The 16,655-nt window shown below is 31.7% G+C and overlaps 2 protein-coding genes across 4 annotated transcripts; both read right to left on the bottom strand.

The window, feature by feature from the left end:
- Window positions 1–23: 23 nt before the first annotated feature.
- LOC124831473 (CAAX amino terminal protease family protein) lies at window positions 24–4,761 on the bottom strand. 3 transcript variants are annotated; one of them, XM_047305468.2, is made up of 7 exons: window positions 4,603–4,761; window positions 3,366–3,601; window positions 2,631–2,691; window positions 1,176–1,300; window positions 864–926; window positions 657–781; window positions 24–461 (listed from the first exon to the last, which is right to left on the bottom strand). In XM_047305468.2, exons 1-7 carry the CDS (start codon window positions 4,694–4,696, stop codon window positions 311–313), a joined length of 855 nt encoding a protein of 284 aa, XP_047161424.1. In that variant the 5' UTR covers window positions 4,697–4,761; the 3' UTR covers window positions 24–310. The 3 variants fall into 3 exon arrangements, 2 of the variants coding, with proteins under 2 accessions (XP_047161424.1, XP_087959622.1); XR_007028277.2 differs by having other exon boundaries at window positions 322–461; window positions 539–781; XM_088103496.1 differs by lacking the exon at window positions 864–926.
- A 1,158-nt stretch (window positions 4,762–5,919) lies between these two features.
- On the bottom strand, window positions 5,920–9,245 carry LOC124831472 (cytochrome b561, DM13 and DOMON domain-containing protein At5g54830-like). The gene has a single exon (XM_047305467.2). It carries the CDS (start codon window positions 9,022–9,024, stop codon window positions 6,385–6,387), a length of 2,640 nt encoding a protein of 879 aa, XP_047161423.1. The 5' UTR covers window positions 9,025–9,245; the 3' UTR covers window positions 5,920–6,384.
- Between the last annotated feature and the right edge of the window lie 7,410 nt (window positions 9,246–16,655).

Genomic DNA, 16,655 nt, shown 5'->3' with positions numbered 1-16,655 from the left:
AATAGGAGACAAATAAAGTCAAATTAGTAACAAGCAAGCCAAGTGACCTCATTGCCATTACAATTTACGGTAAATAATTTCATGACATGTTTTCAGAGGACTACAACAGAGACCTATAAATAGTATGTAATATACAAACATGAACTTTTCCATGAACAATTGATGAGAGCAGAGCTTCCATTACTACTAGTATTTACAAAATTCCTTCTTGCTCCATGAATTCCCTATCACAAGTCTCACATATACATCAAACCCACGGCAGGGAGGGTTAGAATATAGAGAGCCAGTGACTTAGCCGTGAAGATGGCAATCACTCATTCAATTTCTGGTTTGGTGTATTTGACGTGTACCGCCATAAAATCCCACCAATCAAATTGTTCACTGCATGAGAAGCCATGGGAACCGCCACGCTAGAAGATAAAATTGTAGCATATCCATACGCAAGACCAACAAAAGTTGCCCTAAAACACAGACAACAATCTTATTGTAATTTAATCAGAACTCACAAAGACAAAAATGGAAAAGTATTGTGATTTACCGTAAACAGATCTGGAAGGATATAGTCTATGAATGAAATTCCGTAAAACAATTTTCAACAAATGGGGAGAAAGAAACAGAGGAGTGGGGGAGATGGGTAAAATTAGAAAGATATGCACCAGATGGCAAAGGAATACTTTCGACCATTGCCCAGGTGCAAAATACCAAAGATCAAGGCAGCAATCCCAATACTATTCCAGTTCGTTCCCAAAAGTGGAAGAATTGCTCCTCGGAAAAGGAGTTCCTGGAATTTAGGTAGTAATATGTGATGTCCGTCAAATGATAAGGAAAGATGAAATGACCAAAAAAGCTAGCTCTTTTTTAACCTCACTAATACCAGGCAAGAATGCAACGACAATATAATCCAAAGGCTGAAGTGAGCTAAGGACCTGATTCAGTAAACAAAATATTTCCAGAGTTCAGACAAAGCATCAGTGTATCTAATACAGAGTAAAACAAAAAAATGACAAATGCAAGAGACTTGCAAAACAAGTTATCTCAAGAAGAAACTATTTCTAGTCAGATGCACCTTTTTATTCAACTTACTATGATCCACTACACAATATTCACGGTTTAAATTGCAATTTGTTAAAAAAACATTACAGAACATTTCCAGAGCCATGGCTTGATGCAGTTACCTGCTTATTCGCTGCTTCGCTAGATTCTGCAAAATTTGGCCATGTCTTCAATAGTAAATAGCGACATGATGATATTAACACCACAGTTCCTGTAATCAACTCAAGATGCCACAATTCAAAACCAACTGCAGGCGGAAAAAAAAATCTTATGATATCTCATACATGATAACTTTACACATTAACAAAGAAACAAACACTTATATTTGCGCATTGGAAATGATTAAACCACTAAAAAAAGTTAATGGCACATTAGTAGAGACTGAGGTAGGTTAGGCAGTTGGGGGCAAGGCTCTTTTTCTAATTAGTTCTTTTATTACAAAAAGGTTAAATATATATTTTATCTCTTAACTTTTAGTGAAAATTTAAATTAGACCCTCAAAACTTTGATCAAATTTAGCTTCTCTGTTTTATAAATACGTAAATTTAGTTCTTTTAACCAAATTTTATTAAGTTTATTTGATCTTTCACATGTTTCATAATGACATTTGAGTTGTTTACACCATTTGACACATTTTCACTTCAATGCTAGTTGGGAAACATGTTTAAAATGTTAAATAAACTTAACAAATTTGGTTAAATAAACTAAATTCACGTATTTATAAAGTTGAGAGACTGGACAATTTTTTTGAAAATAACCTAATTCTAATTTTTATTGAAAGTTAAGGGACCAAAAACATATTTAAATTTTACAAAAACCATTTCATATTAATAAAATTACTTTTTTTTTTATTTTATAAAGTATAATTTTTGAAGACAATAATAGTTAGGTATTATATTTTTTGCCTTTGAACTTGAAGATTTTTTTTTTCTCTTTTTAAATATATAATTTATTTTTATGTCGCTTTTAATTTAGCAATAGTTTTTTTCCTATTTTTACATGAAATCCTTTCTATTATTTTTAAATAGTATATTTTTATTTTATAATTCATTAATTTTTAAACATATAAATGATTGAAATTGTTACCATATTAGTTTTCCACTTATACTAAGTTGATTACCATTGATATAAGAAATAAAGTTTATTTATTAATATTACTATTAGGACAAACTTATTATGAATATCAAGATAAGTATTGACAACTTCAATTTTTAAGAGAGACACAGGTAGAGTTCCCCTAGAAGAATATAATATCTGAAAATTTGAATGTCACGTCAGAAATTCTGAAAACTTCACAATAAATATCACCATACACGTAGCCTTGCTCCAGATATACATACCAAAGAGCTTCATGTCTTATTGTTAAAAAAATTCCAAATTTATCTATCCTTTGGCTCATTAGTTTCTACCCAAAATGTCAATCCAGAATTATTATATGCATTCAAGTATTACACAAACTCTCTAATGAGAACAGTTATTTTAAGCAGTTAAGAGTTCAAAAAAAGCAATTAAGAATCCATGTAATTTTGAACCACAACTAATAGTAAGAACTAAGAAATAAACGAGTTTAATAGTACATGATACTTCTGTAGAGCAGTCCAAGATTGGCAATCCTTCCACAGACGCGACATGAGACAGCTGCAAGTTGCAAAAACAAAAATGAAGTACAAAACGAACACGATATCCTGTGTTATGGGAATTTCTACATCAAACAATGTGAAGTCAAATTGTGATAAGCTTTAAGTTTCTTTCTAAAAGAAAAAAAAAAGTTGATTAGAACTTTCAATCTTAGGTTAATTTCTGTTACAAATAAGAGTATAAATAAAACCACACAACAATTTAACTTGAATACTCACACCATCTCACACAACTTCTTTGGACAAAAGTGAAATTTTTTTCAAAAATTTTCTGGCCTGCAAATCTTTTCGTACAATTTTTGTGACAAAAATTGCAATCCTACACTTAACCACCTAAGTCCCACATACAAACAAGAGACTTATTAAGTTGTAAATACAACTCTCAACTCAATTCTTCATTCTTATTGTAGAGTCCTACTTTTCTTTCTTTTTTTCACATTACTCCATGTGGAACTTTGGTAAATACTCACTTCATAACCAACAATTTCTCCCAAGTAATGTGGTGTAAAAAAGGAAATAAAGATTACACTGAAATACCTACCACAATGGCTAAATTAACATACTAAGCTTCATATAAAATCATATTTATATCATTAACATAGACAATAAAGTAGGAAACATGCAAGTGCAGCAAAGGGGGGAACTGATATAGCAAAAGCATAAAAGGATGAGAACCTGCCGAATCACTAATCCCAAAGCAGCTATAAGACCAGAAGTTATTATGCAAGCTTGAAGCACGGCACTCCTTGAAGGAAAAGGGTCAGAATTCTTGGCAGCTGGATTGAGAGAAGTGTCCAAGTTGTCATTTTGAACAAATTTATCATCTAAGATATCTCCGGATGCCTCTGGTCCATCTCTTATGGATTTCCTCAATGATTTCTTGGCAAAAGAGCATGTGCTATATCTACTCCCTACATAAGAGAAGAAAAAAGAAAACTCTAAAAAAACAATCATCCCAAAAGTTTCTGCTATTATGTGACGGTTCGTGATGTTCTTTATTATAATATTTTTGTGTGCAAAATGGCAGGAATGAAGATCGAACCTAATACTTCATACATAGTACACAAACCCTCCATTCTTAGTAGTTAAAATCCATTTCGTGAAAAATCATATAAAAACTATTCAAACTAAATGGCATTTGTAATGATGCACAAACCCACCTACCTCATGCTTAAATTCATCTTTTATGAGAAGAATACGGAAGGATGGTCGAACTCTACATTATTTAGTAACAAAGGCACGTCAACAGATCCATATTTCATCTCTAAGTCTAACTACCTAAAAAGGCACGTCATAAACCAACTCCTTCAAAAAGCCAATAAATACACGTGAATGGTTCTATATTTCAAACCTACTTGGACAAGCTAATCAATCATAAACATCTTTAGAAAGGAAAAATAAGAAAAAGTTCTCTCTAAGCTAAATTAGTTTATGCATAAGTCTGTATAAGGAATCTTGTATAACTTATCTGAATTCTTATTTTTATCTTATATATAAACTAATTTGATTTTATATAAAATGTTTATTTTATTTTCTTAATTTTCTCTCCTAGTTTTATTATCTTCGCCCCCATCTAACAAAACACAGTTGCAAGTTTTCTGAAGCTGCTGAAACTTTTACAGAAAAATAAAATTTACGCGAAATGTTTTTGCCCTTTTTTCAATGTATTGCCCAAAGGTGGAATTCGAGGCGTGAGCCTAACGATGGTTAGGTCAGTTCCTTCTAGGTAATTAATTGCAGTCCAAATTAAATTTAATAGTGAATTTACCGAACTTTCAAACAAAATCATCGGGCTTTCTCTTCATCTCTTCCATTGACAAATTTGGGTTAACAGAAGCAAATCAACGAAACAACGAAAGAAACAGAAATTCAATGAAATAAGTAGAGAAGCGATTGAGGAAGTTTGACTTACTGCGAGAGAGAGTGGTGAAGGATGAAGAAAATGTGGTGTGGGGATTCTCAACGGTGCTCGCACAGTTAAGAAGAGTGAGCGAAAGCGTAGCCATATACAGCGTGAGAAGTGTGAGACTATTGGAAGACCAGCTTTTTCTTCAAAGATTTCAATGCCAAAACAAAACTGAAATTTTATTAATACAAAAAATAATGTGAAAACATTTTAGAGTAAAATGTTTGACTGACAAACTTATTTATTGTATGACAATAAATTAAAACATACAAATAATTTTCATTTTATTAATTTAAATTAATTTAATTATACGTCGTTTAAAACTGTTTCATTAAATTTTTTTCCTTGAAAAGAATTGACCATCAAATAAAATCAAGAAAAGTAAAAATAAATAAATAAAGATTCCATGATTAAAAATTTGCTAATAGTCATATTTCACGTCATTATTAAAGAAAAGTGATTGAATGAATTTGAGAAAATTTAAAAGTAAAATTTTGGTTGTTTATTTGAATAGATTTAGAAGTAAGTGAGAGTGGATTTGGAAGTAAAGTTTATAAGAATTAGTGTAAAATATGATTTATGTAACAAATTAAAAAATTTACTTCCAAATCTACCTCACTTTCAAATCCACTCAAATAAATAACAAAAAATTTACTTTCAAATATTCTCAAATCCATTTAATCACTCTCTCCAAAATTAACAAAGGATAAATGATTTAAAGTGATTTTGATCCCTAATATTATAATCTATTCAAGAAAGGGTAAATGATTTAAAGTGATTTTGCACCCTAGTATTATGATCTAGGATGTGTATGTAGAAATTTTGACAGATTTTAATCTGATGTTTTAGATAGCTTTTATTCCTGTTGAAAAAAATTATCATATTTTATGACTTTCATCCTTATGAAAAAAATATGGTTTGATCCTATATCTCTATAGAAATTAAAGATATTTGTTACCATAAAGGTCTATTTCCACTTCATTCTTTCTCATTTCCACTCGTGACAAAGGTGTGAATATTTGAAAATGATGATTTGCCTGAAAGAGTTGTATCAACTTAAAACATTACTTACCTGCAGCTGAGTGCTCTGGAGCTCGTCATGGTGAGAATTTAGAGCAAGGGGGAGAACATGTATGGGTGAATGAGTCGCAAATGAGAGCGAGGATAATTATGGTAATAGGATTCCCAAATTCTCTCTTTTATTTTCATACTAGCATTTTAAACAACTTTAAAATCTGAATTACACTCCCAAAACTTCTTTTATTCAAACTCGCTCTAGTGGAACCAAATATGAAAGATGCAAGAACATGGAATCTATAAGAATAGAGCATTATTCAAGAAAAAATCACGTCTAACTATTTTTCTGCATCTCATATTTTACAACAGTGCCTTTGGTCAGATAGTATACCGTGTCTCAAGTCATCTAAGGTACTATCAAACTAACCATACAGAACTTACATGGATCCACAAAAAAAGCTTTCACCTTGTAAAGTTTGATTTCTTCTATTATCGAAAGAGGTAAAAGAAAAATAAGTGTGAAGCTGGAGTGAAGTATATAACCTATCTATTGAAGATGTATCACTTCTATAGTCACTATATGCTGCATGAAAGCTAATCTACATAGAAACCAGAAAGCAACATACGTCAAAAAAAGAGATTGACAAGTGGCTCCCATTTCACCTCCGGCAACAACTCATATCATAACCAATAAAGAAGCTGCCATCTCGCAGATTAAACGTGAAATTTGCAAAAGTCAGGTAACTGTCTACCAGAACAGGGAATGCAATTTTATCTGTTCAAAGGTTCTAACTGAAGTTCCATTCTCCCAGAAGGTAGTGACTCTTTATCTGCAGTTGTTCTGGTTGAGCTCAAGAGATCAACTGCATCATCTTCCTCAAGATTACCAAACACCCAATTGCTTTTTGTAGATATCTGCTTCTTTATTCGCTGCCTTTCGTAGTATTCTAAATAAATAACAATCAAAGCACCCACTAAGAACCAAATTGCCATAGCCCAATTGAGTCCTCGGACATTTTCCACATCATATCTGTCTCCCAGATGCTTCATCCCAGTAAAAAGTGCCGCGATGCCAGCGACAATGGCACATCTACCAACAAATGCGTGGAAATATTCCCAAATAACCCTCTTGGAGGGTGCTTGCTCCCCATTTGCTGGCTTTTGAGGCCTTAAGAAAGCATTTACCGGCTGTATACAAGCAAAAAATAAAGTAGCTAATCCAAATTTAACATGTGTTGAGCGGACATAAAACCCCCTAAGCTCAGCAACGGCAAAAAGAAGGGCAAGCAAAACAATTATTAGCCCTGAGTATTGCAAGTAAACATGAATCCGGAACCATCCATCACCCTTAAGATGTTTTAAGTATCTGGCGGCCAATATCCCTCCGGGAAACAGGATACCCCATGCAACAAACATCATAAATCCATGCACAGCCAAAACAGGAAGCAAATCCTGTTCCGCTTCAGCTGACCCCCGCATCAGTTGTACACGGATAGGCCTTTTACTTGTACTAGAATGCATATTCCTATCAGTAAGACGGTCACTGGACCATTTAGCACCCATTGCCCAAACAACTTTAAGTGGAGTTGTGGGATCAATAATATTTTTACATTCTATCCTCTTTTCCCTCTTACAAGATGGGTCCAAGGGACGTGTAAACTCCCAAGTAATGATTCCATTTTCTGTTTTACACCTCACGTGCGTCAAATTCTCCTGTGTTCGATGTATGCTTGAAGCATCCTTTCCATCAATCCAATAACTGTTTACATGTCCAATACCAGTTTCATCCATCCAACCCACATACACAAAGCTGTTCACCATTCCACTTCCAAATCCTACAGCAATGTAACCACTCTTTTTCTCTCCCCTTGCAGCCATAGATATGGAATCTTTTGACAGTGTCCAAAAGAAGGTAACCTGTTGATCATCCAAATTGACACTGTTATTGTACATGTCAGATAGACCGCCATCAACCACCTCAACCCTCCAACCCATTTTCTGGTCGTACAACGAATGATAGTAAATGTGATCAGGAGTGTTCCTGTCAGGAGCCCAAACTAATTCTGTAGGACTGGCTTGAACTCCATGGGCATCTGGACCACCAGCATAAATAGTTTCAGTCAGATTCCTAGTCGTGGCATTTCCACCAAGCGGATCCGAAGTAATATAAAGTGCAACATCATGCCCAGCTTGGATGGAAAACTTGACTGGCACACCTCTTTCCACTCTCAAGACAGGAGCTTCCTTTTTGTTAATGTAAAGAACCTTGTCAGGATTTGGAGGGTTGGGGTAATGCATTGCTGGAGCAGAAGTCACCACCAGTGGAACATTTGCATCTGCAATGATGATATCTTGATCTTCTTTGTCTTCAGCATCCAAGGGACCCGTACAGTCATTCACATGCTCGGAGACATTCAAAACCAAATGACCATAATTATCAGGTCCGTGATTCTGAGGAAGATAGTAAGGACTAATAGAATCAGGAGGCTTAATAGGCCCCAATGCCCAAATAACCTTCATATTTGCAGAATGATTCACAGGGCGATCATAATTTGCATCAACCTTAGACAAATGCCATCTGTATCTAACAAAGGACACCCCATCCTTCCTATGCCCATAAACCAACATTGAACGGTTTGCTAAACCCACCCCACTAGGCCCTTCGTAAGCTGAATCAGGACAAACCCCTTGAACAACTCCATCACCTTTTCTCACACACTCACTATACTTCGTAATGAAAAAATCATCCACAAAGGGTAAACCATCTTCCTTAAACCCTGCAACAGCAACATCACCACCAATCATGAGATCAGAATCTTCTGCGCTGGGGTCGGCCCACCCAAAAGCCATGAAATCGGTGATCCCAATCGCAGCCTCCAATCCAATTTCAAGGGAATCCTCAGACACATTCAAACTCCACCTCAACCTGAACTTCTTTGACAAAACCTTGCAATTGTCGAACACCGTCGGAGGTGGCTTCGCCGAGGCCTCCTTGCGAAGCACGACGTGGCCGAAATCGGATGCAGTGGCGCGATCCCAGATGGCGAGGACATTGATCATGCCCCACGTAACATTGCTCATCAAAGGCACATTGAAAGTCGTGTTCTTGTAGGTTCCGCTCAATCCGGCCTCGGATACAATGAATCCTTTGGTGAGATTATCGAAACCAGAACCCTGCGCACCCCACCAGTGGACGTCGGAACCGGACAGCATGTCAAATTGGGAAACCCTAAAGGAGCAATCGTCCCTGATTTTGAGAGATCCTCGGACCTGATGTTGGACCATTTCGAATACAGACTCCGAATCAACAACAGGGCTGTCCCGAGTGCAATTCCTAGCGGGATCCGCATACCCGAATAACAACAACAATAACAACTGAAAGAGGAATAGGAAGAGAGATTTGCGAAGCATGAAGGGTGCAATCGATGCACTGTGCAGCAAATTGTGTGAATAATCGGAATCCACGGCGGCGAATTACTGAGGACGGGGTGGTGACGGAGGTGTTGAGGTGGTTTTTGTTTGTGTTTGAGTTATTCTTCTTCGTTTGGAAAAATGAAGTCAATGATTGTTGCATATCACTATCGAAGTTCATGGATCCCTGACTCATACCTCACCCTAATGCACTTCTTTAGTCAGAGATATACCTGGATTCATAACTCATCTATAATCTATATTTTTTTATACTAATGTTTTTTTATTCAATTTTAGTATCATTTTTTAAAATATTACTATAGAATAAATTAATTAATTATGCAATGTTTGTGACTGGATGTACACTATTGTTTATATTAATATTAATTTTATCATAGGATCGTGCTAACCATTAAGAGACCACTTTAAGATTTAAAAAAAAAATGCAAGGCAGTTTTCTAACAATGGTTAAGAAAATACAAGAAAAATTTTCTTTACTAAGGTATGGAGAAGTATGTGTTTTTACTTTTAACCTATTATAATATAATTTTCAATAAAAATATATCATTTTAACAGTTTCTAATTCTACTCCTAATCCCATTTAAGAAGGATAATGCCTACCAATCATTCATCAATCTTATAAATGTTATCGCTATGACTCTATTAACTCCCAAAGTCCAAAGATAATACTAAAAATGCATATACAATTAATAGTTGTCAATCACCTATTGGATATTCCACCCTATACGAGTACCTATGGCATTTTTATTGCTAATGGATTATTGAATAAAGCTTTTAAAGAATTATTGTACACCTTTTGAATAATGAAATTTTTTTACCAAAGGAAAATGACAATGACATGCGTGAAATGCTAAACACCTAATGAGAAAGTGAAATTTTTTAAATATTATAAATTACGCAATAAGATGAAGAAAAAAATATAATTATCATTTACTCTATGACTAAAGTAAAAGAAACTAGATTTATTTTCCTTACCTAATAAATGTTATACGTCTTTCTATCTTTTCGTTTTTCTATTTTATCTTATTGAACATAATTATCTAAATGATTTTTTAGTGGAGAAACGATATGTCTTTGTATATGGTTACTTTATTTAAAAATAGAGTTGTCGTTATTATATTTGTTATGTTTATATTTGGAGAGTATACCCTATATTTATGATATATATTGCTAATTCATCGTCTAAAAACATGATAAGATCATTTTAAGACTTTATTAGTACAACCGATTAGGTTTGAGATACCTCTTTAATTAAACTAGATTCCTTACAAATATAAAAAAAAAAAAGGAACGTTTATATTTTATAAAAAATTATAAAGGAAATTAATTATTAGAGGAAATGGAAAAATAATGTAAAAGACGCAAATTAATGGGGTAACAAAAATACAAATTAAGTATATAGAGATTGATGAAAACTTATATGGGCCATGGAAAAACTTATCATCTCCAAATCTTTTAACAAACAGGTTTAATGGAACCCACGAAATCGACAAGAGTATATGTTAAACCATTTGAAAAAAAAAGGAAGGAATGAGGGATGGAAAGCAACCATCTTGTGAAAGATAAAAGGCCAGAAAAATTTTACACTTTAATAGTAAAAAACAATATAAACTTCTTGATAGAAAATTTCTAATTTTGAAAATTTTCTAATTTTGAAAAATTTAATTTGTTTGAAGAATGGTCATAATAAGTTAAAATATAGAATTAAATATATTTTTAATACTTAAATTTATGTGTGAAATTATAATTAATTTTTGGTAGAGAAATATTATATTGCAAAAGGCAAAGTATTTGAGAATGTGTTTTTAGTGTTGTCATCCATGAAATCATGAAACAATTCATCTCTAAAACAGTTGTTACGAATCATGAAGTACATCTAAATTACTCAACAACTCCACATTTATAGGATTCATGCATGGAAGTTTTTCTCTTTCTAATGGTGTAGATCTATTCCTTGGGTGAGAGCTTCAGCCACAACTTATGGCACCTCTTCCGAAAGATGTAACCATATTTTAGATTTTTCTTCGTGCATAACGATGTAGTTGGGTTTTCTCCTGCCATTGACCACATATTTCCTCTTTATAAATAAACTATTTTTTCTTCTTCCAAAACACAACTCACACATATCCTTCCCTTACGTTTATCTCATTTGCTTCTCTTTTTTTCTACTTCTGTTATCCAGGATATATTTGCTCTTTAAAATAATTTATCTTGCAAGATTTTATGTATCTTGAAAATTTTCGAAAGTTGATATTGTATCTTTGGAAGATTTGTGCAATACACCATGGATAAATATTTAAAATATTTAAAGGTAGTGAATATACATACTCCAGGAAGTCCATCTAGTTCATGACTTCATGGGTATTTATAACAATCTCAAGGATTTACAAGTTGATGGTATGGACACCAACACCAACTCTATATCAAAGAAGTCAAATAGTGTTTCCAGAAACATAGACAATTTTTGTGAAATCTTTCCTGGATATTTCGAAAGTTAAATATACCACTAAAAAGTGTGTTGCTACAAGGGTTAGAACATTATCTGCTTAAGCTCCAAAAAGTATGAGAAAAAAAATTATCACAAGAGTAATGTTAATTTAAAAATTCTAATCCCAATGCATCTAACTCCACTTTTAAATAAAAGAGAGTTAAGAATGACAATCCTCTTGTGACAAATATAACCAAAGGAGAATATATTATTCGTAGTCATTTCCAAAATAAATATTCTAACCAATTTGAACTAATGGGTGGTAGACTTTGGTGCTATTAGGTAAATTTGTGCAAATAGAAATGTTTTTACCTCTTACATTGGTGTAAGGGATGAAGAAAAACATGTTTATCTCGATGATTCCAAGACAACTCATATTCAAGGAAAGTTCTTCTGAAGCTCACATTTGGGAAGACTATGGCTTGGGTGTATGCTACATGTGTCATCCTCAAAGCTAATATAGTATTTGTAGCCTTGTTAGGAAAAGTTGAGATTAAAGTATTATTTGAATATGACAAGATTGTTACGACAAAGAATAATGCATTTGTGTGAAAGAAATATTGTGATCAAGTTCTCTTTGTACTAAACATTTATAAAATAATTAATGAATCTTGTTCTCCTACTTATATTATTGATTTGTATGATGTATGACATGCTAGATTAAGACATGTGAATCATTCGTATGTTATGAAATTATAATGACTAAGATTAATTAATATGTATGATAAGCATAGTAGTAGATGTGATATATGTGTAGAATCTAAATTAACAAAAATTGTCATTTTATAGAATGTCAAACTGTATTGTCAGAGCTAATTCATATTAATCTAGCAGATTAAAACAAATTATGTGTAGGGTGGTAAAAGTCATTTTGCAACGTTTATAGATGATTATTTTAGATACACCAAAGTGTACTTAATAAAATATAAGGATGAAGCCTTATATGTGTTTTTAACTTATAAATCAGATATATAAAATCAATTGAATAAGAAAAATAAGAGGACTATATCATATAGAGGTGATGAGTATGTATTTTTTTAATGAATATTGTATTAGAGAAAGTATTATCCATGAAGTAACTCCATTGTATTCACATAAGTCTAATGAAGTAACTGAGAGAAAGAATATAACTCTTAAAGAACGATGAATGTCATGATAATTAAGTCTAGTACATCTAATAACCTGTGGGGATAAGTCCTTCTTAGTGCGTGTTTTTTACAAAATAGGATATCTCATAAAAAAATTGGTAAAATTCCCCGAGTTATGGAAAGATTATCAACCTAATCTTAAATATGTAAGAGTGTGAGGGTGTCTAAATAAGGTAATGTTATTTGATCATAAGAAAAGGAACATAGGCTCTAAAATATCTTATTGTATGTTCTTAGGCTACGCAAAACATAATGTTGCCTATTGCCTATAGGTTTTTAATTCTTTGAACATATATTTCCTTTAAAAGTTAGTGAGACATCTAAACAACCTTTAGATATGTCATGTGTAAGGATTTGAAAAGAAGTAAAAGACAACGAAAGAAAAATTCTTTTAGATAAGAATTTTATATTTATCTCGTTGATAATAATCTAACAAGCTTTGTAGAGGCTACTAGTGCTTCTGATGAAAAACAACGGTATAAGGCCATTGGGACTAAAATTGACTTAATTAAGAAAAAAATATTTAGACCTTAGTAGATTTTCCTAAAGTAACAAAACTCATTGATTGTAAATGAATCTTTAAGAAAAAAAATATCACCCTAATGGATCTATAAGAAGTATAAGGCAATATTAGTAGCCAAGGGTTTTATTCAAAAATCCAACATAAATTATTTTGATACTTTTGCCCCTTTGACTAGGATTTCATCTATTTGAGTATTGTTAGCTCTAGCTGCTATATATAAGTTAGTGATACACCAAATGGATGTTAAGACTACTTTTCTGAATGGTAAATTAGAGAAGGAAATTTATATGATTCAACTTGAAAGGTGTATTGTACCTGGTCAAGAGAATACAATCCGCAAACTTTTAAAATCTTTGTATGGGTTGAAACAAGTATCAAAACAATGGCATGAAAATCTTAATAATGTGTTACTTTGTGATGATTTTTCACCCAGTGATATTGATAAATGTGTGTACTCTAAATTTGGAAGTGGTGAATGTGCCACTATATGTTTGTATATGAATGACATGTTAATCTTTGGTACATGCATTGATATAGTCTTTAGAACTAATTCGTTTTAGGATCTAATTTGGAATGAAAAACATGAGTGAAACCAATTAAAGAAAATAGAGGATAATTTATTTTTCAGTCTCAATATGCCCAGATAATTAGGAGTTTACTGCATTCAATGAACTTTTCTCGACCAAACATTGCGTATGCAGTAGGTATACTAAGTAGGCACACTTAATGTCTTGATCAAGAACATTGGGATGCATTTGCAAGAGTTATGAGACACTTAATAGGTTTAATGGATTATACCATTAAATATAGTGAATTTCTCATTGTACTATAAGGGTAACTGGATCTCTAATTCATATGAAAGAAAATTCATTGGTGATTATGTATTCACACTTAGGGATGATGCGATTACATGAAAATCAGTCAAGCAAACAATTATTGCAAGATTAACAATGAAATTTAAGTTTGTTGCTCTCGAAATGGCTAGTAGTGAAGCTGAGTGCTTGAAAAAATTCTTAGTAAACATTCCAATAGGAATGAAACCAACCTCATTTATGTTAATACGTTGTGATTACTAATCGATAATAGTTATAAGTAAAAACAAACAAAAAATACAATGGAAAGAACAAACATATACAATTAAGACATAATTTGGTGAAACAATTGCTAAAGTGTGAAACTATTTTCATTGACTATGTAAGTCAGAATGAAATTTAACAAATCCTCTAACTAAATCCTTAGGAAGAAACATGATTTTAAAAACATGGAGATAAATGAGATTTAAGCTACTTGGAAACAAACAAGTGATGGTAACCCAACTTTTTTTTATTGGAGATCCATGAATAAGGTTCATATGGGTAAAAACAAGACACTTGTTAATTCTCACAACACTAAATTGATTTTAAATTAATTATGTCCATTCCTATTGTGTGTGTGAAAGTGTTAGACTGCATTATTGAGAAGTTAGACTTTGTAATTAAAATTCCATATGGTGTAAGAATTTTAGTTTAAACAAAGTTTTTAATGATTTTCATATCTCTTAAGGATGATGAATGATTTGTAGCACACGCTTGATAAAATCATATATAGTGAGACCACTTGTATGAGATATTGACATGATCTCTAGAGTACTCATGAATACTAAGCATACACATAACTTAGTAAGCGCAATACAACAATAACAACAAGAATTATGGAAGTGTATTGTGATTGATAAATAATTAACACACATCAAATGTCTTTGTTCATATAGTTTACTATAACAATTATATATCGTGTGTTAAATTTCTCAATCCATGACTAGTTTATATAATTTATTATACCAACTTTAATGCATTACATTTTATATCATAATTTTTTACTTTCATTTTACCTTTTGCAGTATTTTGGGGAATTATTGAAGAAACAATGTATTGCATAAGGCAGACTAAGTCTTCACTTATTCATGCATAAAATGTTTTTCTCCTTCTAACAGTGAATATTTGTTGCACAGGTGAAAGCTTCAGTCGCAAGTTGCACAGTAGCAAGTTGCAATTTGCTTCCAGCACTTCTTTCGCAAGATTTTTAACCATTCTAAATTACTCTTAAGTCTAATCAAGAGTTAAAGTGACGTCAACTTTCAAACTCAATGGAAGTTTTACAATTTGATTATATGAAAGTTAAAACGATTAATGAAAAAATATTACTTCATTAACTATTCAAATTGTCACATTTATAACAGTTATGATATTTCTTTGGTAATAATTGATTATATCAAACATGGCTGTTGTTTTCATGTAATTAAACTTATATTAAAAAAATCACTCCTTAACTTAGATTTATTACAAATAATTTGTCAAATGATAAAGAATATTATTACTTTTACATAATGGGAACATTGTCTTCTGTTCTCGTTTTTTAAGCTATTCATTAACTTGTCTTTAAGCTTTCTACCCATAACCTTTGTTAATTATTTCTTTTGTAGCTTCCTGTAAATCTGTCATTCTTTAAATATAGATATCATAAATTGATTTTGAATTTTCAGTACACTTCTTATGTCTTCATCATACATATAAAACGATGAAAACTAAATTTTTTCAAGATATCATATACAAAAGACATTTAATTTTGTCACAAATTTATTTTGCTGTTACCTAACAATTTACACTTTTCAAATTATTTCATCAAATGAATAAGAAAATAGTCATCTCACGGTGTTCATTAATGTTTCTCTTTATTTTGTTACATACTATAGGAGTTAAGTTTGTGAAAAATTAGTTTGTAAATGATGTGAAATAATTTTATATAGTTGTTAATTTAAAATAAATCGATCCTTTTAATAACTAACACGTTGTGAGTCAGTTGAGCCAATTTTCTTTTAAACTGAATAAGTTCTAGAATGTTGTTTAAGTATATGTACGAGTTGATTTTATCTTACTATTTTTTAAATTTATATTTTTATTAGATATTTGTTAGAATCTTTTATTATATTTTTTATACTTTTAAAATATACTAAATTTTTATATTTTAAAATATATTAAAACCATTATAAGTTGAAAGTACAATATTATGACAACACAAAAAAATTTCAGAAACAATTTCAAATAATTTTTCTCCCAAATGAGAGATAAATAAAAGGTTAAAATATTAAATATTTGAGATATAACGGAATTGTTTGTTATTATTTGTTTTAAAAGTTATTTTTTTAATAAAAGAAAAAGAGTTTTTGCTTTCATCGCGTGTTTTTCTCTTTCTAAATCATACTTTCTTTTTAAAAAAAGAATCGTATTTAATTATAGATAAGTGATTTTTAAAAGATACTTATTTGAAAATTCTGAATTTTAACCTAATTGAAATTATTGTTGGGTGGAGATGAAGCGTGTATAGAAAAGAATAAATAATAAGAATAAAAATAGTAGAAAGTAGGAATCCAAGTAAACCCCTGAGTAAGGACAACTGCGTCAGATCCATTCTA

The sequence above is a fragment of the Vigna umbellata genome, chromosome 1 (assembly GCF_029865625.1).
Source record: "Vigna umbellata cultivar VRB3 chromosome 1, Vumbellata_1.0, whole genome shotgun sequence".
Lineage (NCBI taxonomy): Eukaryota > Viridiplantae > Streptophyta > Magnoliopsida > Fabales > Fabaceae > Vigna > Vigna umbellata.
Note: the sequence above shows the minus strand (reverse complement) of the source record. Positions and strands in the feature narration are given on the sequence as shown.

Bases quoted from the DNA above. Each gene is read 5' to 3' on its own strand.
- LOC124831473 (XM_047305468.2), bottom strand. From the start codon at position 4,696: ATGGCTACGCTTTCGCTCACTCTTCTTAACTGTGCGAGCACCGTTGAG. The intron at 1,301-2,630 runs GTACTATTAAAC...TTCCGCCTGCAG, and splicing joins CTGCTCTACAGAAGTATCAT to TTGGTTTTGAATTGTGGCAT. The intron at 462-656 runs GTGCATATCTTT...TCTGTGTTTTAG, and splicing joins AAGTATTCCTTTGCCATCTG to GGCAACTTTTGTTGGTCTTG.
- LOC124831472 (XM_047305467.2), bottom strand. From the start codon at position 9,024: ATGCTTCGCAAATCTCTCTTCCTATTCCTCTTTCAGTTGTTATTGTTG.